Source organism: Diabrotica virgifera, chromosome 3, assembly GCF_917563875.1.
Source record: "Diabrotica virgifera virgifera chromosome 3, PGI_DIABVI_V3a".
In the NCBI taxonomy this organism is placed as follows: domain Eukaryota; kingdom Metazoa; phylum Arthropoda; class Insecta; order Coleoptera; family Chrysomelidae; genus Diabrotica; species Diabrotica virgifera.
In genome coordinates, this window is record NC_065445.1 from 236472121 (window position 1) to 236494808 (window position 22688).

Sequence of the window (22688 nt, forward strand, 5' to 3'; positions counted from 1 at the left end):
ACTCACTTTTACGCTTAGAAAGATTTAAAAAAATTATAAACAACGTAATATTCTAAAATTTATTTTGCTGTTTCATAACTTTTTTGCAAATGGTTACAAAAAGTTTTAAGATCTCTGAAATACGCATTTTCCCTCTTTTTTAAAATTAGAATATAATAAAAACTTTCTGAGAAACGTTAAATTGTTTATAACTTTTTTTTTTAAACATTTAAAGTTTATTAAAAAAATTAAAAATTTATATTTTGTCGACAAAATATTAAATAGGCATCTCATCTTTATAAGATTTCAAAGTTTGATCAGTGTATCATAATTATTTTGGTTATTATTGTGACCGTAAATTATTAATTAACAATTGAATTGTTGGCTAAAATATTGGCTTAGTTTTCACCAGCTTCTGGAAATACAATCTAAACCAAGAAAGCCTTTGTGTTACCGAGTTATTTAATTATTGGTAGACAATTACTTATCTAAAACTTTATTTGAAATTTAAAGATTTTGTTGGGAAAACCCGCATTTTCCGAGGAAAATTTTCGTCCGAGCAGATCGAGAAAAACATTTCTTTATGCAGAATTTAATTTCGGTGAATTTTTATTAGGGTGTTTTTGGTGTAAAGTTATAATGTTCGGAGTTATGGAGCAAAAATTGAAAAAAACACGATTTGGGGGCGCCATTTTGTTAATAAAAAAGTACCACACTATCTGCGGACGCATACCTATATTATTAATATAATATATGTTACGGTCAATGATGTAAATTGGACATTGACGTTAATGGCCGGGCATTGTCGTGAATGTCCATTTTCCTTGGTCATTAACGACAATGCCCGGCCATTAACGACAATAGCCGTAGCTATTTGCCAATGTTGTAAAAACTTAACGTAAAATTAGATTTTTCATCAATAACCGGTCAATAACGACAGTGCCCAGAAGCAAATGGCCAATGTTGATAAATCGATGCCTCAGTGTTTTCAGATGCCGGTGTTTTCGTCAACTGGCATAACCAGTCGCTCTTTACCACTTATTGTAATTACATCATATTTACAAACCATTCTCTGGTGCTTTGTTGTTTTTTTAGCTCCCGGTGTTCTCAAAATATTTTTCGCTTCTTTAATTTCACTTATTCGGCTATTGTATTCGTCACAGTTTAAAAATTATTTATTGTCATCACGTTTTGACTCGACTATTACGTTTATATAACACTTGCTTCATGATAACACTTATTAAATAAATTTACGAATAATTTCAACACGAAAACAATACACAATATACACATATGAAGTAAACAAAAGTAAAACTACACATAACCTATCTTTTATTCAAAATATCAACATTGACCGATTAACAGCGGGCATTGTCGACATTGGCCGGGCAATGATTGAAATGTTATCAAGAATTTAAAATTATCATCAATGTCCAGTTTCTATGGACAATAACGTTAATGGCCGGCCATTGTCGACAATGACCAATTCAACCGGCCATTGTCGTTATTGGCCGGCCATTAACGTTATTGGCCGGATTTACGTCATTGTCCGTAACATATATAATCATAAGCTTCGATTACAGTAATGAAATTGCTGGTAAATAACTTTTCCCAAAAATGGCCTATTCTCCGATAATCAGCCCAGACTATATGTATTGTTGTAGAATTGTTTTTTTTTAAGAAATTCAAAAAAAATTAAATTTATATCAAAGAACATAAGACCATAGTTTTTAATCACCCTGTATATGACCAAAATTGTATAGAATTTAATTTTGCTATTAAACAAGTGTTTCGGAAAAATCAAAAACGATTAGTGATAATGATTTGACGAAATGGACGGGACATTAACAAAACAATTCGGTGATTAGAAAGTGGACAGAGCGTTGACGGGAACAATGACGTTTTTAAGATCTTTCCGGGAATGTTTTTAATTTGGTAAACAAATTGTATTAGTTTTTAGATGTAAAAGTGGAAAGTAGAAAAGAAATAATTATGATATTTCTTGAAATTTGACAAATTGGAAAAGATATGTGAAAGAATATTTGGTTTCTTAAGAAATAAATGGTTTGAGAGAGCTTGTTGTTGATTGGATGGAAAATATCGGAAGTAGGGATAATGAATGTTGGAATCTGGATTTTAGAGAGAAATAAGCGGCACTGTGTAATGAATATCGATAGAAGGCAGTCGAGTTTTTAAAAGTGTGTAATCAGTGTAGAGTGGTGTGATCAGCCTTTGCGAGCAGAACCAAGTTGAAACCAAATTGTCGACCGGTTAAAGAGTTTATTTTCCTGGTCCGAGGGAGATTCCTTTGTTTTGTCTAGAACGAGTAGCTGATTATTATCCTTTTGTACACAAGACATCGAGCAAGGAAAACTGATTAATAGAATTCGAGCAAGTCCTGTTGTTTTTCTTGGAAGCAGTTTTGACGAGAGGGACTTTTTCGCAACATCCAGAGAGTACGTGTTGGAAGAATCAAGGAGGGCGCAATCCAGAAAACGTGGGAGTGAAGAAACAAAAAGGTTAGTCAAATCATTTGTCGGAATGGAGAAAATTTGTTTATATTAAAACCATAATTGTTTATTTGTTTATTGAACATTTTTTACGCAGTTTATCATTTCAAATTTGAGAAATCAATTCAAAGGAAGAGGAGTAAAATTCATTCAATTTAGTATGAATAAATAAGAAATTAATTAAATAATTTTTTTTTGTCAAAACAAGGAGATATCAGAGTTAGAGTTTAATTTATTAAGTTAGAGATTGTTGCAACAAAGTTAAATTTTAGTATTTTTTTATTCATATTATGTACACGGCTTATTTGGTAAAAACAATAGATTACATTTATATGATTTTGAGTGTTTTGAATTTCCCTGTTTCCACCCTGGAAGAAGTAAGCCACTAGAAATACTAGAAGCCACCGATCACAGGTATTGTATCAAATACAAAATTAGCCCTGAGAATAAAATTGATTGGAAAAGTTAATTTGAATTTAGTATTGTTTTTCCATAGGCAGTAAATAAAAAAATTGAATAATCAACTAAACTAAGAATTTGCGAATCAATCTAAATAAATAGATAAACTGGAGCATAACAGTATTTATAGCTATGATTAACAATAAAAAAAATAAATTTTTAGCAATGCAAATAATCAAAACCGATATAATTTGACTTGAACTTTCAAACGCGGTAAGCAGAATTGCTATTTGATTTTTTAATCAAAAGTTATTTTGGTTCAAAAATTGCAATTTTTCGATTTTTTGAAAGTTCAACCGCGGTTATCTCGAAAACTATGCATCCTACGGAAAAACTTGTACGACCATTTTTGCTTAGAATGGCCCAAAAAATGCAAAAAAAGTGATTGTTTTGCGAGAACTCGCTGTTATGTAATTCCTCAAGTTCTTTGTTTATAATAATTTTATCAACATCCGGATCAACTGTTACCCAAAAAGTTCATGTTCTACGGTTCAAAATACATAAAAAAACTTTGGTAAGTCCAACTGAATAAAAGAGGCCGTTGTACCCCCTGGCGAGAGGACTATTAGGACTTATTCCCTAGAACCACTAATTTCCACTTTTGTAGGTATAAAAGTAGAGTAAGTAGAGTACTTTAATAATACATAGTATGCAGTTAATAAAATAAGATGAAGTTAACCAAAAATAAAGATTAATTTAGTGCAGAATTGGCTATCTTTATTTACAGTAGCCCACAAGCCGATGTAAATCTTTACCTTCTTTTATGGTGAACAATAAAAAGAAAGAAAATGTACACCATAGTACTTTTAGTTTCTTCCATTTGTACCCAGTGCACACTTTTTTGGGAACATCCTTGTAATTCTTTGTGTATCACCATTGTTTTTTTATATTTATATTATTTGCACTAAATTCGGAAATATTCAAGTGTAGTTCTGAAAGAAAGGGATGGTAAAAAGAGAAAAATTAAAGAAGGTACATTACGTATTTTAAATGAAACCAATTGTGTTGCAAATTCCTCGAAACTTTGCAATTTCAGTTAAAAGTTTGCAAAATCAAGGGTACAGAGAAAAAAGGGAGAATGTCACAAATTTTCATTTTTTGTTTTAATAATTCATTAGATAGATTATATTCTGTACTTTATATAATTCATTAGAGAGGTTATATTCTCTACTTTACTATACGTAAATAACACTGGTTAAAAATGTGTTATATGGGTATATATCAACAAACACCAACTAAAACAGCAAGCAACAGTCAAATACCTTGGAATGCACCTGGACCAATGATTAAACTGGAGAACACACATTTTTATGAAGCGTAAACAACTTGGCCTCAAATTACACAATCTTTACTGGCTGATTGGTCACAAATCATCACTTTCAATGAAAAATAAAGTACTTGTCTACAAAGCAATTTTGAAGCCAATATGGAGTTACGGGATCCAACTTTGGGGTACTGCATCAAACTCCAATATCGAAATCTTGGAGAGGTTCCAGTCGAAGGTTCTTCGAATAATCACAAATGCCCCATGGTATGTTGCAAATAATACTATTAGACGCGATCTAGAAACTGCAACAGTAAAAGAAGAAATTACTAACTTCGCACAGAAATACGAAGACAGACTGACACAACATCCAAATTTACTAGCCAGAAACCTGATGAGACAACCAGTCAGACGAATACTTAGACGAAATACACCTAGTGATTTACCATCGCGATTTTAGTTATATGTGCCGTAATTCCCAGAGACAAACAATTTTATATCTATGTAAAATATTTGTAAAGAAAATGATTAATGAATTATTTTCTCCAAGACACCTACACTAGTGGTTACAACATTTACTCATTGTTACTTGTTTTGCAGATTGTAGATAAATTGGGAGGTTAAATAAAAAAATGGGTTGTGTCATGAGATAACACTAATAATAAAATACCTATACAGGAGAAGGGGAATGTCACGGTGTTACCAGTTAATTAGGGGGAATGTCAGTTGTGAATCACCCAGAAATGACTGAAAACACATTGTTTTGTTGTTTTCCCAAAGAATAAATTTTCCAAACGTATGATTTTGAAAAAAAATACCATCAAAACATACATATCAATAATATTAGGCTTATATCTTTGAAAATTCTCTGCCAAAAAATTAACAAAAGTGACATTACTCCTTTTTCCCTGTACCCTTCAAATATTACAAATTAAAACACAATTTTTATTTCCAAATAACTTTAAATAATAACAATTTTACATATTGTGAAATGCAAAAATAAGTACTTTATTCTTAACCCGCCAGTGGTCGCTATATGAGATTTTCTCTCACGGTTTCAGAAAATTGCACAGAATTTTTTTTTCTGGGAAATTATACGCTCTGCAGTTCCTTCTAGTCTCATAACTATCCTCCCTTGACAATCTAATAGACTCGTCCGCTTAGATAGTGACTCAGTTGACCTAATATCACCCAATTGTTGAGTCAGCGCGCTTCAAGTGAGACATTCTCTCATCAAGCGACCATCCGCGTTACGAACTGTACATAAAAATTAATTTTATTTTGGCACTTAAAACCTGAAATAGTGTAAAAAAAATTGAAATTATTGTCATCAATCAATTTTTCCAGAGCATTCTTGTTATATTTGTGTGCTGTGCCGGAAATTATCAAGATACGGAGATTGATTAATATTTGTTTAATTCCGATTATTCCTTTTTATTTTATTATATTATTATCTATATTATGTTATATTATTTTTTCTTACTATTAATTAATAAAAAAAGATTAAAAGCTGGTTTAAAAATTTTATTTTGTAAAAAAAGGCAAAATTTGGATATGTGAGAGAAAATCTCACGCGCGACCACTCGCGTAACAATCTACCTAGCGACCAATGCCGGGTTAAGCGAAAGTCAAATTTATTGACGTACCCCGTATCAGCTTGAGAAAATTTGATATCTGATGGTTGCGCCTCAGGTTTTAGACCAATCAAAATTTTTATGAAAAATAATTTTTTTTCCCAAAATTAACAATGAAAAAGTTTCCTATAATATTGCCAACTTAAGTAGACACTCCATATAATATCGATTTGATTGTCGCTAGGTGTTCAAAGTTGCAAATTTTTGGTACTTATTATTTAAAATGTATTGTTTTGTACCTTATACTTTGTTCTTAATTATTTCATGTTACTTGGGTAAAAGGTTTAAAGAACAAGAAGGAACACTAATTTTGAAAAATAGTATATTGTACAACAAGTGAGAAAAATACATACAACGTTTGTTGTCACGAGCCGACGCACGAGGCGAGTCACGGAAATCAAGCGTGGGAGAATTATGTCATTTTCTCACGTGTTGTAGACTGTACTTTTTCTATGGATACGTTTTTGTCAAGAGTTCAAACTTTAAAATTAAATAATTTAGGTGATTTTAGGTATGTTGTATGCCTAAATTAAAATAAAATACACATACACATATGTAGGTATTTAATATTCTTAATATTTATACTTCATGTATTTAAAATTATTAACAGTCATATTTGAATAGTTTTGAAAGGTAATTCCTGGTAAGTTTTTCTTCAACACATTTTGTTTGACAAAAATAATTGTGTTTATATTGTGCTTGTTACCATGGAAACCGCGATCATATGTATGGAAATCGGCGGAAAACCGGTGAGAAAAATTATTTCTCACTGCAATGGCCGACTTTTCTCACTACGTGAGAAATATTTCGTTTTGCATGTATGTAAGTAGTGAGAGAAGTTGCACATTTTATAGCATCCATAGAAAAACATATGTATATTTTAGCACGTATGGTCCTACATTTTACACGAAATTGTGAAATGTCGAGACAGCCACATTTGCTTTATTTTAACAGGTTTGGTGCTCATGACGCATTAGTAGCGTCACAACGGTTTTATCGAGGGTACTTACGACGCACGAGTTGCCTCAGTAGTACTGTGTTACTAAATGAACGATTTAAGTACGTGGTACCAGCCAAGTGAACCTTGTTCAAGATGGGCACCGAACGTGTTAAAATGTAAAATTTTAATATAATCTTGATTTATATTAAACTCTCAGAGCACCAGTCATACAAAAATTTAAAAAATTCAAATACAATTCCTTGGGTAACTTTTTTGGCATACTTTTCTGAACACTTAAATAAATATGATTGTAGAAATCTTCCCTATATTTTGTAAAAACTTCATTCAGTTTGAGTTCTTGGAATAACTCATAGCAGTTGCTTACTGATTCTTTATTTGCTTTACCATAATGTTGTTCAAGTATGGTCTTTTGAGCCGGGCTACTTCTCTGATATGCTTGAATTGCTAACCACGAAATTTTTCCTTCTGAAATATCAGTACATGACTTCTGTATGTCTGACATAGGGTTAAACACTCCATTGAAATCATCCTACAACATAAAAATTTAATAAAATCAGTTTATTATTAAACAATTCTACGTCTAGCTAATCGATATCAATATTAGATTATCACTTTGACCAAAGCCACATTTACTTAGAGGAAGCTGAGTGTCAACCGATAAAGCAACTAAATGTGCGCAAATGTGGTAAACGCACATCAAATACTGGTTGAGATTTGCTAACTGCTGAAAAATGTAATAACTTTATTAAATATGAAAAGTGTATAATGCACAATTGTAGTATGTGCCCTTACCGCACTATGCTTCTTGAACGTAGTTGTACGAATGTGGTAGGTGACACTGTTTATTATGTGTAGTACACACACCCAAACTTATATGGAATCATCTGATATTTCTTACTATTTCGTGCGAATTTAAAAAAAAAACACACGAAGTCAAACAATATTTATTTTTCCGCAAATCGCCAGGAAATTTTGACATTCCTGTCAAAATTTCTTGAAGAAAAAGTCAGGACTTCCTTACTGTAAGGAAATGTCATTTCCTTACTGTAAGGAAATGATATTTCCGTACAGTTGTTAGTGTTCTACATAAATGATAGAAAACACATTGCTATTAAAACCTTGTAAATTACCTTAATCATTAAATTTTCTTTATCTGGAGCTTCCTGGATAAATTTTTCAATTTCTTCCTTCGTTAAAATCTTAGATTTCTTTGCCCTATAACCTTGAGCTTGCCGTTTCAATAAAGAACGAAGTTTTGAGTATGTAGATATATCTACATTGTGTTTAAGTGCAAGGGTTGACTTCAGCATTGAATAATTGGCCCATAATGTTGAAGATTTCATCTTTAAACAAAGGTCTAGGAAGTATGCCATTACAACATTTTCTGAGAAAGAACTCGTATTTTTACTCATGCGATAATCCATAAAACGTCTGTATGCATTTTCGTACTTTTCTCTTGATTTCTTTGGCAATAATTCTAATGAAGCAGTATTCACTGCCTCAACCAGCTCTGGAGGAGTCCCAGGAATGGAAATTTCATCATCACTTATCATTTTACTTTCGAGAACACCAGCAATTAAATTTATAAGCGTCAAGTTTGACATTTCAACCTCAATACGTTTCCATAGTAACCCAAGTAATTTTATTAGGAATTTCAAAGCACCATTTATTTGGGAATAAAATTATCGCGTTTTTTTTAAATCAATCAATATCTGTCGAATTTTAAACGATTTGCGGAAAAATAGTATGTTTACCTCGTAGGAAAAGCCACATGCCTGGACTCTGTGTTGCTAAGTCTCGGCTTGCGCCTCGACTTAGCAATCTTCACAGTCGTCCAGGAATGTTAAGCTTTTCCTACCCGGTAAAAAATGTACTATAATAGCAAATACATAACAATTAAATAAAACAATAAAGTATTTAACAAATAATTTAAAGTAGTTGTTTTAAAGTCAATAGCATACAAAATTTCAATGTAAAACTAATAATTTTAAATTGTTTTTTTTTTTGAATTTTGTGGTAGTCATTGTTATCACCTCTAATCCTTATGCAAGCTTCAGTTTGCGTGGGCACGCTCCTAATTAAATTATCAACATTTTAATGTGGTAGGTTGTTCCATCCTTTAAGAGCAGCTTCTACTAGCCGTGCGGTGTTTTGTGGATTATCCCAGCGAGCTCTAATTTTTCTTTTAAGTATATCCCACAAATACTCTATAGGATTAAGCTCGGGTGAACAAGCAGACCACTCCAAACAAGATATACCTTGTGCTTCAAGGATGTTTGTAATCACTCTAATGGTATATAGAGGTCCATTATCATGCAATAAAATTAAATTTTCTCCTGCTGCACCTCTCCAGAGCCTCACTTCAGGTTATCAACATACCTGTGAGCAGTTATATTTGATTGGATAAAAATTAAAGGAGTTTTTACCGATCACAAATCCTCTCCTTAACATTACACTTCCCCTTGTATATTTGTGAACAGATCTGACAGTTTTCGTTCCTGTTCGTCTTCCTTGACCTCTAACTACACGATTTCGTGGGTCATATGATTTTACACAAATCCTGACTTTTTTTGAAAATAGCATATTTTTTCAATTCCTAATGTTCCAGTTTTGGTGGTGAAGACACCAACTTAGGCAATCAATCTTGTGCTGCCTGGAAAACTCGGGAACCCATAACTGTCTCCTGCTGTATACTTCTTGGTACGATCTCTTCTTCTTATCGTTTCAACTGAAAGAGTTACACCTGTAGCTTCCAAAAGCTGCCTTTGGAGCTGCAGGTGAGAAATGGTGGGGTGTCTTCCAGCTGATTGGACAATTAAACGATCTTGGAGAGCCGCTATTAGTTTTGGCGACATTCCCTTGCTTTATTTTGGGCTTTCCTAGTTCCTGTTACCTAGCAGAGGTTTTGGACAGAGCGCCCTGTATTACTCTACAGCTCTACATCTATGTCCCTCTGAGAACATTACTTTCTCCACAAGACCAATAATCTCTCCTCGTTGTAAGTTCTATAACCCCACATTAGGCATATTTTCATTTTTGGACGCAAAAGTTAGTTTATTTATTTTCGTTCAATTTGCAACTCAAGCAAATAACCTATACCGTACCGAGCTGTACTATACGATTGTCTTATATATTTGTTTATTTTCAATAAAAACCTTTATTCTTCGCAACAACAATAAGTTTTTTCAAAAAAAATTAATATTATCAAAAATGAATAACCATTTTCAATTTCGTTGCAAGACGAAAATACAGCCGCATCATATTCTAGTCCAATCAGAGAGTCCAGCAAGCACCTCTACCGGTTTCGAAACTTATTATTTTCTCATCAGGAGGCATATATGCTGCTCTCTCTGATCCAACCAAAACAAACCCCGGCGTGCAGTCACGGATTGCAACGAACGAAATGGCATACATACATGCCCTAGCGGCAACTGCTAGCAAAAGACCAAGTTTTCAATCCAATGGCATATAAAACAACATATTGTTATTCTACATTCCACCAGACTGAAAACAATGGGAACCTTCTTTGTTTACACCTCCGAGGCTTCTACAATTTGCAAGCCATAACGGATACAAGGAGACTAAATAAATATTGCTTTGAAATACATGGTGATTCCATATAAGTTTGGGTGTGTGTATGTGAAGCATATCTCTCTCAACTTACTGCGAGACTCTGCGAAGGTACATAGATACACAGGGTCGTACGTCCCCTAATTTATAAACAACAGATAAAAATAATTTATATTGGGCATGCTAGACCCGACGTGTCCACTGGAGGGTTAACGCACATATTACATTATGTCTTCTATGCCATCGATATACTACCGTATATTTTTACTATACACGTTTTACCACAGCATAACTGTATAACCACTAGCCACTGATTATAGTTAATGTGATATATTTCACGTAGAATTATACAGATTTTGGCCAAACTTTTCATCGAATGCATTTACCAAGGAAAAACTACTTCTCAATGGAACAATCCAGTCATTGTTTTACTGCACAAGGAAGGTGACATAACGGATCTAAAAAACTACCGTCCTATCAGTTTGCTATCACACATATATACACTTCACAAAAATTATCAAAATAAGGCTGGCGGCTAAGTTAGACTTCTATATGAGCCTCGAGAGCAAGCTGGGTATAGATCCCGATATAGCACTAACGACCACCTACTGGTAAAAAAACTTGATAGAGAAGTCTGCAGAATACAAGCCATTGGCATTGATATTCGTGGACTACGAGAAAGCATTTGATAGCATAAACCAGCAGAAAATGTTAAAAGCATTGACAGAATGCCGAATAGACCATCGCTTCACTAACATGACAAAATATATCTACCACAAGGAAACAGATAGCGTAAGATTATGTGATCATGACAATATGATCAACAAATAAATAAATTCTGTATACAGCGAGTAGTACGCCAAGGTGACTTTTACTTTTAAGAAGGCAGATCTGAACGACTATGGTATCAACATTTTCTTAATGTTGTTCTGAAGCTATTTTCTTGTCGGAAAATAAGTCGGCCCCCGATAACCCGGAAGTCCGGCTAACCCGGACCGATTTTTATCAGACAAACATTACAACAATAAAAATGTATGTCCTTTATGCTGGATTTTCCAATTTCTTTTCAACATCTTAAAATATTTTCTTTTATCTTTCCTTATAAACATATTGTTCGAATACTATAATATCTTATATTTTTCAGGCTAATTTTATTTATCATAATAAACTTTCTTCGTAAAAATTTGTCGTTTTAGCGAATTCCTATGTAGTTCATTCGTTTCAATTTTCAATGTCAAACACATTATACAATGAGAGATAATGCGTATTTGTGTAATTTGATACATAATACATAATATACATTAGTAAAAATAACTGGCATGGCAGACAACGCTCATTCTCGTGTTATCGAAACCAATAGGCATCTGTAGTCTGTAGTATCCTTTATTTACTTGAAACTGTCTAGCATTGTTTAGAAAAGACTATTAAAAAATTATTTTTCAAACAATGGTCTTAGTCTTCACTCTTATTAAATAACATAAGTTCGTTCTCGTTGCGAGACGGTATTGTGTGTGTGTAATAAAGTCTCATTGTTCGTTCCGCGTAAATATATTCAGATTTTGTTGTGTTTGCGTGATTTTTTGTCTACGTAATGGCAATAAAACTTAAAATGTTGTTTTTGTTTCAAAATGATAACAAAAGACAGTTTGGACAATCGGTGCAAAGCTAAGAAAGCTAAAAATGAGACTCTCGACGACGCTTTGTATGTGTGGAACGCGAACGTGGTTTACAAGTGTCTGTGTGCCAATTATAACGGAGTTTATCTGTAAGCATACCATATTTTAATAATTTTTACCATTTTCTCCGGCTAACCCGAATTTTCGATAACCCGGATCGGCCGCGGTCCCGATTAATCCGAGTTAACGGGGTTCCACTGTACTTTAAAGACATTAAAATGATATTGCCAATATTTATGAGTTGCGTTCCTGGGACGACTTTATTGAAAGATTCGATTACATGAAATCAACCCCAACTCAAGAATATCCGTCACAAAAAAATCATAACATGTGATCTGTCTTTGCACAGGGATTAGTAAGTCAATAACAAATCGAGTTAGTACATATTTTATATTTTAGTATTGTTTATATATCTATGTATTATTAATATTATTTATAATTTAAAATAACATATGTACATATTAGGGTCAGAATTTGGTATTAGTTTTAAGAGTAAAATAAGAAAATAACACCCAATACTTACGATGTCGGGATAGTATCACGAGGTTTCTTCCTGGTTTTCCCTCGTGATTTACTATGGAATCTCTAGCGCGAAAATTTTACTGTCACCATTGCATGTGGTTGTCTTTTTAAAGACAGATCACATGTTATGATTTTTTTGTGACGGATATTCTTGAGTTGGGGTTTATTTCATGTAATCGAATGAACTATCTTTCAATAAAGTCGTCCCAGGAACGCAACTCATAAATATTGGCAATATCATTTTAAAGACTTCTACTTTAAAATGTATAATCTTCTTCTTTTTCTTCTTCTTCTTCTTCGCGCGACTAGGATTACTCCTGTTTGGCTGCCTCTTATTCTGTTTCAGTTGTTGTTGACTGTGCATTGTCTTTCCACCTTTTCGGCTGCCTTCCAACGGGTCTTCTGCTATACGGCTTGTTGTTTTTACAGATGTTCGCTAATCTATCTGGTTCCATTCGGTTTACATGTTCGCTCCATTTTTTTTTCTTGTTTTTATCCACCTGTTAATATTTTAAATTTTGCATCGTTCTCGTATACTTCTGTTGCTTTGTCTGTCTCTTAATGATATGCCCGCTATTGATCTTAATACTTTCATTTCGATATTGTTGATTTGTTGTTTCGTCTTTCTTGTATCGGTCCTTGTCTCCGCTGCATATGTTAAGATAGGTCTTACTGTTGTCTTGTATACTTTAATTTTGCTTTCCGTGGTCATATATTTGTTTCTCCATATGGTTTCTCACGGAGGCAACCACTTACTCTTGCCGCTTTTGTTGCTTGTGTTGTGGTCTTTGTTCTTATATTCCTGTCACTAGTGATCTCTACTCCTAGGTAATTGAATTTCATTACTTGCTCTACAATTTTGCCCTCTATTTCTAACTTACATCTACGCGGCTCTTTACTGTATAATATAAAATGATATATAAAATATAGAAAATGTATAATATATGTCTGAATTGCCGATATAAATGAGTCAGATTAAATAAATTATTAGAAGAATTTTTTAACTAAGCAACAACATTTTTGTTTAATTCATTAATATTTTTTGTATTTTGACAATGACACCCGATTTGGGCATCGAATCGTTAATAAAATCATTTTTTTAATAAAATTGTGGCTTATTTCCCATCAAAACTAGTTAATGGTCTTAACATAAATTGAGAGAAGCTCGTTCATTTGAGATTCGAAAATGAGATCGTCCTTGTAGGTGATCGTATGCATGATGCAATAATAATGTTGAACGAGTTATATCACGCTTCCTTAAGGTGAATTCACATCAATAAAAATTTGTGTGTATGTGTGTTGTATTTTAAAATACAGAAAAAATATTTGCGGCTCAAATTTAAATCTGGTCAAGTATCTTTACGACGTAAATATTTATTTTCTGTGTGTTGTACCCAAAGATCTTATACTCATAGATTTGGCCAACTCGGAAAAATAGCGTAACGCGGAGCAGTTCTGGTCGGTGGTCTATCCATCTCTCTCTACCGGCGCTTAGCTTTCTCTCTCTAGCATATGATGGCCGCCGCCTGTGTGTCACTGTCGTTCCGTTACTCCCACCTCTTGGTAGATACGCTCACACTCGCACGACAGACAAAGATAGCTAAACCACCGTACTTGATATCGGCGTTACATCCCGATGCATTGAGTAGCATATGACTAGCCAGATCTATTTTCTTGACATATCTCTGGTTGTACCCCCGAATCCACTGCAACGTGTGTTCAACGCACACGAGCAAATTTGTGTCAAATACAACGTACAAATTAAATTTTTATTGATGTGAATCCGGCTTTAGAGGCCGGACTAAATACTAACATCAACAAGACGAAAATAATGACTAATCTGTCGATGACATCATAATATTGTTGTTGATGGAATGGATATTGAGCAGACTGCATAAAATTCGGCTGGGAAGAGAAAACTAGACGAGCGAGCTCTGACTTCGCATAGGATTAGCCTGAACAGCGTTTGGTACACTGAATAATTATTACTCATATGCCTGAAAAGGAAAATGTTTGACAAGTGTGTGCCGCCTGTACTCACTTATGGAGCGAAAACGTTAACACTCACAAAAAAAGTAGTGAACAAGATTCGCAAAACTCAGAGGGCTATGGAGCGCCAGATGTTGGGGGTCTCCCTGAGGGACCGAATCCCAAACGAAGAAATACGTCGTAGAACAAAAATAACGCACGCTGTCGAAAAATTGCGTCGTTGAAGTGGAATTGGGCAGGACTTGTCGCCAGATTGCCAGACTACCGATGGACAAAAGGTATTGTCAAGTGGAGGCCACGAGAAGAAGCTCTACGGAGCAGAAGACGCCCACCAACCAGATGGACCGACCATCTGAAAGGTATTATTGGTAACTGATGCAAGCTGCACAAAATAGAGACAGATGGAACGAGCTGAGGGAGAAGACTAAGTTTTCAATCTAATAGCACATAAAATAATACTAAAAATATTACTCTATATCCACCAGATTGAAAACAATGGGAAGCTTCTCTGGTTACACCTCCGAGGCTTCTAAAATTTGCAATCCATAACGGATGCTGAGACTAAAGAATATGAGGGAATTTTACAATTTATAATTCACGTCCCATTGCTCAGCGCGGTAAAGTTCCAACGAGAAAGGTTCCCTTCATATTCCAATCAGAGTAAACATGTAAATAAAAAATGAATAACCATTTTCAATTTCGTTGCAACACGAAACTACAGCCGCATCATATTCTAGTTCAATCAGAGAGTGCAGCAAGCACCTCTACCGGTTTTGAAACTTATTACTCTCTCATTAGGAGGTGCATATGCTGCTTTCTCTGACCCAACAAGGACAAACCCCGGCGTGCAGTTACGGATTGCAACGAACGAAATGGCAGGGATGCCCTAGCTGCAACTGCTAGCAAAAGACTAAGTTTTCAATCTAATAGCAGTTGCCGCTAGGGCGTCCCTGCCATTTCGTTCATTGCAATCCGTAATTGCACGCCGGGCTTTGTCCTGGTTGGGTCAGAGAGAGAGTAGCATATGTACCTCCTAATGAGAGACTAAGTTTCGAAACCGGTAGAGGTGCTTGCTGCACTCTCTGATTGAACTAGAATATTATGCGGCTGTAGTTTCGTGTTGCAACGATTTTGAGAATGGTTATTTATTTTTGAGCTGAGGAGTCTTATGGAGGAGCTGAGTGCTTATGTCCAGCAGTGGACGCGTACGGGTTAATGATGATGATGTAGTTAAGTATTTTAAACAAATTTGAGGGTGAGAAACTCATAAACCTTATAAAAAACTTCAATATGGCGTTTGCTGAATATGTCTATCCTTATTCGTTGCTTAGAAAATTGCAAAATAAATCATAAATTTTGAGTTTTTATAAATATTCATAACTTATGTAAAAATTAACTTAGAACGTTCTTATTACACGGAGTGATGAGACTTCTGGTGCTTAAATCGTACCCAAAATTTCAAAGCAATTAGTCAAACAGTTAAAAGGTATTTAATTTGATTATCCCAAATTAATTTTTTTGCAACGCTATAAGTCAGAAAATGATGAAGTTACACTAATACTTTGGATAGTCTATGAGAGAAGAAGATTTAGACTATTAACTTAATTAAAAAAAAATGATAAAAAATAATTTTAAATACTGCAAAAAATTATTTTGCAAAAACATGTGAATTAAAAAAAGGGGGGCTAATTTCGTCCCTAATTATTGTCCTAGGACAATTGTTTTTCTTTCTAAATGTGTATAAAAATTCAGTCTTTCCAAATATGAAAAAATAATTTTTCACGGGTAACGGTTAAAAAGTTATTCTAATTGTTTATAAGTAAGCAAAAAATCGACGAGTTTTTGCAAAATAATTTTACACTGTTCTAAATTACTTTTTGTCATTTTTTTTAAATTAAGTCAATAGTATAAATGTTGTTCTTCCATAAACTCTCGGAAGTCTTACTGTAACCTCATAATTTTCTGACTTATAGTGTTGCAAAAAAATGAATTTGGGATAAACAAATTAAATAACTTTTAAACTATTTGACCAATTGCTTTGCCATTTAAAAGATAATTTAAGCAACAGAAGTCTCAGCAATTCGTGTAATAAGAAGGTTCTAAGTTAGTGTTTACATAAGTTATGAATATTTATATAAACTCAAAATTTATTATTTACTTTGCAATTTTCTAAGCAAGCAATAAGGATAGACATATTCAGCGAACGCCATATTGAAATTTTTTAGACGATTTATGAGTTTCTTACTCTCAAATTTGTTTAAAATTCTTAACTTTTTGGTAATAGACTAAAAAAGCGAAAATTTACTGTTTTTTGATTTTCATTTGTTTATAACTATGTATATCATCAGTCAGCTGCAGGAAACATAGAGGTTATTAATATAGATGTCCATACTACTCAAAAAATTTGGTTTCGGCCTGGAGGGGGATGTGTCACGAGAAAAATCTTATTTCTCTGGACTAGGAACGTAGGCTTAAGTCAAAAAAGATGATTTTAGAGGAGAGATACTTTAAAATTTTATGGATATGATTATGAGCATAACTCCGAATAAGTTGTTACTTTAAAGAAATTACCTGTACAATTAGAAATGTTAGAAATATATCTAAATACAAACTGTGGTAAATAGATAAATTTATAAAGTGATTTTGTTAACCCCTATTACATTTAAGTCTTTTTTCCTCAGAAACATTTACTTTAACTTTGTTAAAACGCTGACCTGACTAAAAAAGGGTCCCTATTTTAGAGAGAATTTTTACAGAAACTAATCATAAGTATAAGATAGATCGCCCTTGACGAGAAGTAAACACACAAATTGCTTCACATTCTGCGCTATTCTGCGGCGTAACTAACTTGAGTCTGTATTCATACGAAAATGTTAAGTAGTAAACTAATTTCGCGCTATTCAAGTATAGACGCTTCGTGTCATATCTTAGCGACTATTATTATTAACGTCATAGGTCTTTATTCACGCGATAGATACTTTTATTTTTAGTAGATATGCATTAACCCTTTCAGTCATCGTGTCCACACCGATGGACATCGATTTTCAAAGCATTCTCTTAAAACATCGATGGTTATTATCGCCCAAATCATTTTGTCCATGTGTGGGTACATGCATAAGAAAAGCATTGAATACATTGATAGCCATCTGTTAGTCGATTTGTGAAGCTATATAAAACGCAAAACAGGTTGCATTTAGCACGCTGTCGTGGTGGTGAAAACACCTGTTTGTTATTGGAACGATTTCTATTGAATAAACTTGTTTTTTCGTACAAATACCTGCTGATTTGGGTAAGTAAAGAGCATTAGTATAGTGTGTTTATATTATGTATCAAACTGTTGACTGAAAATATCTTATAAAGTGGTGTATATTTATATGTCCATGTAGATAGACAAAATGGCTTAGGTATACTTATGCATATAAAAATTAGCAAGGTCGTGTTGTTTTAGATATCCATAAAATGGAAAGTTTACCGTCAACTAGTAAAGAAAAGAGATGGTCACGACCCTTGACTGAGGATGAACTTCTGGATTTACTCATGAAAGACGATGACTCAGAAATATTATGTTTGTCAGATGCTGATGACTCCAACAGTATTGCGGATCTAAATGACGTTTTCTCAGAATTTGGCGATGATATCCAAGATATTGAGGAAACTATTTTTGACGGATTGATCCAAGAACAGAAGTCAACAGAAAGAGGTGAGTTAGAAAATCTAGAATATCCCAATGAAGTGACTACAGAACAACCAATGTCTGAGGACATGAAAACCAAAGAAAATTCCAACCAAACCACTGAAAAACAAACAACTGCAAAGGAGAGACTGCTAGAGTTTTGTAAAGAGTCCAAACTCACAAATAAGAAAGATGTTTGTTGGAAAAAAAATATTACCTATCTTACCAGGCCAGTACAGTGGTTTGTTCCAGAAGAAGTACAAGTTGATGAATTACCTGCTACTATTGAATATTTATGAAATACATACCTGATGCTCTGTTTGAGAAGATTTCAGAAATGACTAACTTATATGCCGTACAAAAAAATATTGCTCGGTTTTCTCCATGAGATAAAGAAGAAATAAAGCGATTTGTAGGCATTCACATTATTATGGGAAATCTAAAATTCCCAAGAGCAAGACTGTATTGGTCCCAGCTTACAGGTATTTCAATTGTAAAAGATAATATGACATTCAATCGCTTCTCTAAGTTGCGCAATACCATTCACTTAGTAGATGTAACAGCAAGAGGTGACGAAACAGATCGCATGTGGAAAGTCCGAGAAATATATAATTCCATTAGAAATCGTTGTAGGGAACTTCAAACCGAAACAAATTTGTGCATTGACGAGCCAATTGTTCCATTTAAGGGACAGATCAATGTCAAGCAGTACCTCCCAAATAAACCGAAAAAATGGGGGATCAAAATATATCAAGGTGCTGAAACGGAAATAAAAGAAAATTATGCACAGTTTGGACAAGGAGCTGGAACTGTGATGCAGCTAGTTGAGAGAATTGAAGAAACTCATCACGGTTTGTACTTTGATAATTTCTTTAGTTCTTATCACCTCTTTCAATGGTTGAACAATAAATCTATTATGGCTGTCGGAACAATTAGAATAAACCGATTTTTTGGACCAGAACTAACATCTGATAAAGATCTAAAAAAAATGGTAGAGGTAGTTTTGATGTAGCGGTTAGTGAAGATGGAATTGTGATTACAAAATGGTTCGACAATAAACCAGTTTTAGTGGCTTCAAATTTTGTTGCAGCGGGAAAAATGGATTTGTGCCAGAGATGGGATAAGACGTCGAAAGAGTATATAAATGTATCTAGACCGGAAGCCATATCGCTTTACAATTCCAACATGGGTGGTGTTGATAAGTTAGATTTTTTATTGAGCGTTTACAGATCCTACAGACGATCCAGAAAATGGACTGTACGTATGATAACACATGCTATAGATATGGCAATAGTAAATTCGTGGTTGGAATATAGAAAACAAGCTGAACTGCTAGGCGTACAACACAATAAAATCCTGGATTTGTGGGACTTTAGAATGAGTATTGGGCAACACCTCATTTTACATAAGGTTCCACCAAAGAGAGGCAGACCATCTGGTCAAGAAAATACTGGTACAACAAATAATAAAAAACCCAAAACTGAAGCAAGGCCATATATTGAATTACGGTTCGACAGCTATGGACATTTTCCGAAAATAGATGAAAAAAAAGATAGTACACGTTGCAAAATGGAGAACTGTAAGGGAAAATCACATACATTTTGCGTGAAATGTAATGTTCACTTATGTTTTGTAAGCGGTCGTAACTATTTTTTTAAATTTCATGTAAAATGATTAATTCGTTATTTACAAAGAATATTGTTTATTTCGTCATTCTAATGAGATTCAAATAAATTTCTAAAATCTTCAGGTTTATTTTATTTTGCTTCAAGTCATAATGTCCATCAACATGGACATGTCATATGCCAAGTGACATATGACATATCAAAAAAAATGATGTTAAAATTATCAACAAAAATAGTTTATTTTATATACCAAATATGAGAATTTTCCCATAGCTCAAAAAAAGTTGTGACTGAAAGGGTTAATAAGTCAATTTCGTCAAATTTTGACTTAAACCTACGTTCTTGCGAAGCGGCGATATAAATAGGTTTTCAAAAAGAAATCTAAAATTGTCAAAATAACTGTCAAAGTTTAAATACATAATTCAAAGTTTCTCTTCGAATTTTGTGATTTAACCACAGATTATTTAACGTAGATAAAATTTATTCAGTCCATTCTTGTATCGACATATCGAAGTAATTTAGTACAGCAAAAAAACACCCTGTTCGAGACTGTGACAAGCCCAGTCCAGGAAAACTAATACACAGGTACGCAAATGATGATAAATATATTTGTCAAAATATGTTTCCATCCGGGATAAATACAGAGTTTAGTAATAATTCAATAACCAACCCACAAATGTATCAACAAGTCAACACACAAGGGCAACTAGCCATGAATGTACAAACCACGCCATATCTAATATCGATGTCGCAACCAGCACCAACTAAACCAATGCCACCTAACTTGTACCCTCCACTACCACAGACACAAATTCCATTAGTGCCGATCACATATCATAGTTCTGCTTCAAATTATCAATTACAACGATTGCCATCCACCAGTGAAGAAGAGGAAGAAAACAACGAACCAGCTAGCAGCAACGATTGGCAAGAAATTAGAAGCTCAAAAAGAAGAAAAATCAGAAAAACAACAGACAATGCAAACAGTACAAATATTATTGTAACAGAAAATAGATTTGAAGCGCTAGAAAATGAAGTAATCCCTCCCAAGGAGAACAACACAGCAAACCCTCCACCAATTTTCATACACGGTGTACAAGACTATCAAAAAATGGTACAAAAAATTAAGGATGTAGCAGAAAGGGAAGAATATCATACAAAAAGTTTAACTAACAATGTCGTAAAATTAAGTTGTGGCACGCCAGATACATATAGAAAAATGGTTAGATATTTTAATGAACATAACATTTATCACCATACATATCAGTTAAAACAGGATCGAGCCTATAGAGTTGTAATAAAATACCTTCACCACTCTACAAACACCGAGGATATAAAAAACGAACTCCTAAAACTGGGTCATAAAGTTCGAAATATAATAAATGCACAACACAGAATTACTAAAGAGCCACTTAATTTGTTCTTCGTGGATCTCGAACCGGCAGCAAATAACAAAGATATTTATAACTTAACGGGGCTACAGATTAGAGTTATTGAAATTGAACCTCCCCGAACAACCAAAAATCGCATAATACAATGCATGAGATGCCAATCGTACGGTCACTCCAAGTCATATTGCAATAAACCATTTGTATGCGTCAAATGCGGAGGAGCCCACAATACCACAACTTGTAAGAAGACTAGAGAAACTCCAGCAAAATGTGCATTATGTGGTGGGGATCACCCCGCAAATTATAAAGGATGTGAACATTACCAAAAAATTTATAATATTAATAACAGGTATCATAACAGAGGAAACGTATTAAATCCAGCAATAAATCAAATACATACACAACCCAGAATATATACACAACCCAGGATTCAGAATCAGTATGAAAGTTACGCTCAAGCTGCAGCAAATAATCAGAACAATAACGAAGATACAGCGAGTATACTTACCAAATTTCTAGAAGAGTTTAAAAATTTATTTAACCAGCTAATGCAACAAAACAGTATGGTGCTCAACATGATTTCCATGCTAGTAAATAAAGTAAACTAACAATGTCAAAGTTCATAAGAATTGCCCAATGGAATGCCAATGGTCTTCCTAATCATAAAGAAGATATAAAACTATTTCTGGAACAAAATTTCATTGACATACTACTAGTAAGTGAAACCCATTTTACAGACAGAACCTACTTCAAGATACCTAAGTATAAATTATATTACACAAATCACCCAGATGGTACAGCCCACGGAGGTTCAGCCATATTGATAAGAGAAACTATAAAACATTATGAAATGCTAAAATACGAAACAAATCACATTCAAGCAACATCGATAAAAATACAAACTCTTCCATATGATATAACTGTCACAGCAATTTATTGTCCGCCCAGGCATAGACTTACAAAAGAAGATCTTCTACCCTTTTTCGAAACTCTAGGGCCAAAATTTATAGCAGGTGGAGATTACAACTGTAAACATACGCTATGGGGTTCACGCCTAACAACCACCAAAGGCAGAGATCTAGCAAAAGTTATCCAGGATAAAAGCTACTCATTCCTATCGACGGGATCACCGACATATTGGCCAACCGATCCAAATAAAACACCAGACCTATTGGATTTCTTTATTACAAACGGAATATCTCAATCATATACAGATGTAGTACCAAGTTTTGATTTATCATCAGATCATAGTCCCATAATTGCCACAATTAGCACAACGGTGATAATCAAAAAACCAACACCTCGACTGCATAACTTCAAAACAAACTGGGACACATACCGGCTAATCATAGAACAGGAAGTAAATCTACTAGTGAGATTGCAAACTCCCGAACAAATAGAAACAGAAACTAATAATCTAATCAACTTACTTCAA

At 33.9% G+C, this 22688-nt stretch overlaps 1 protein-coding gene across 1 annotated transcript in view; it reads right to left on the bottom strand.

Moving 5' to 3' along the window:
- Positions 1-6394: 6394 nt before the first annotated feature.
- LOC126881608 (farnesyl pyrophosphate synthase-like) overlaps positions 6395-22688 on the bottom strand; it is a 68024-nt gene continuing 51730 nt past the window's right edge. The window contains exon 4 of the mRNA XM_050645970.1: positions 6395-7336. Within this exon, the coding sequence (XP_050501927.1) occupies positions 6992-7336 (345 nt within the window). The 3' untranslated portion in view covers positions 6395-6991. The remainder of the gene's footprint in view (positions 7337-22688) is intronic.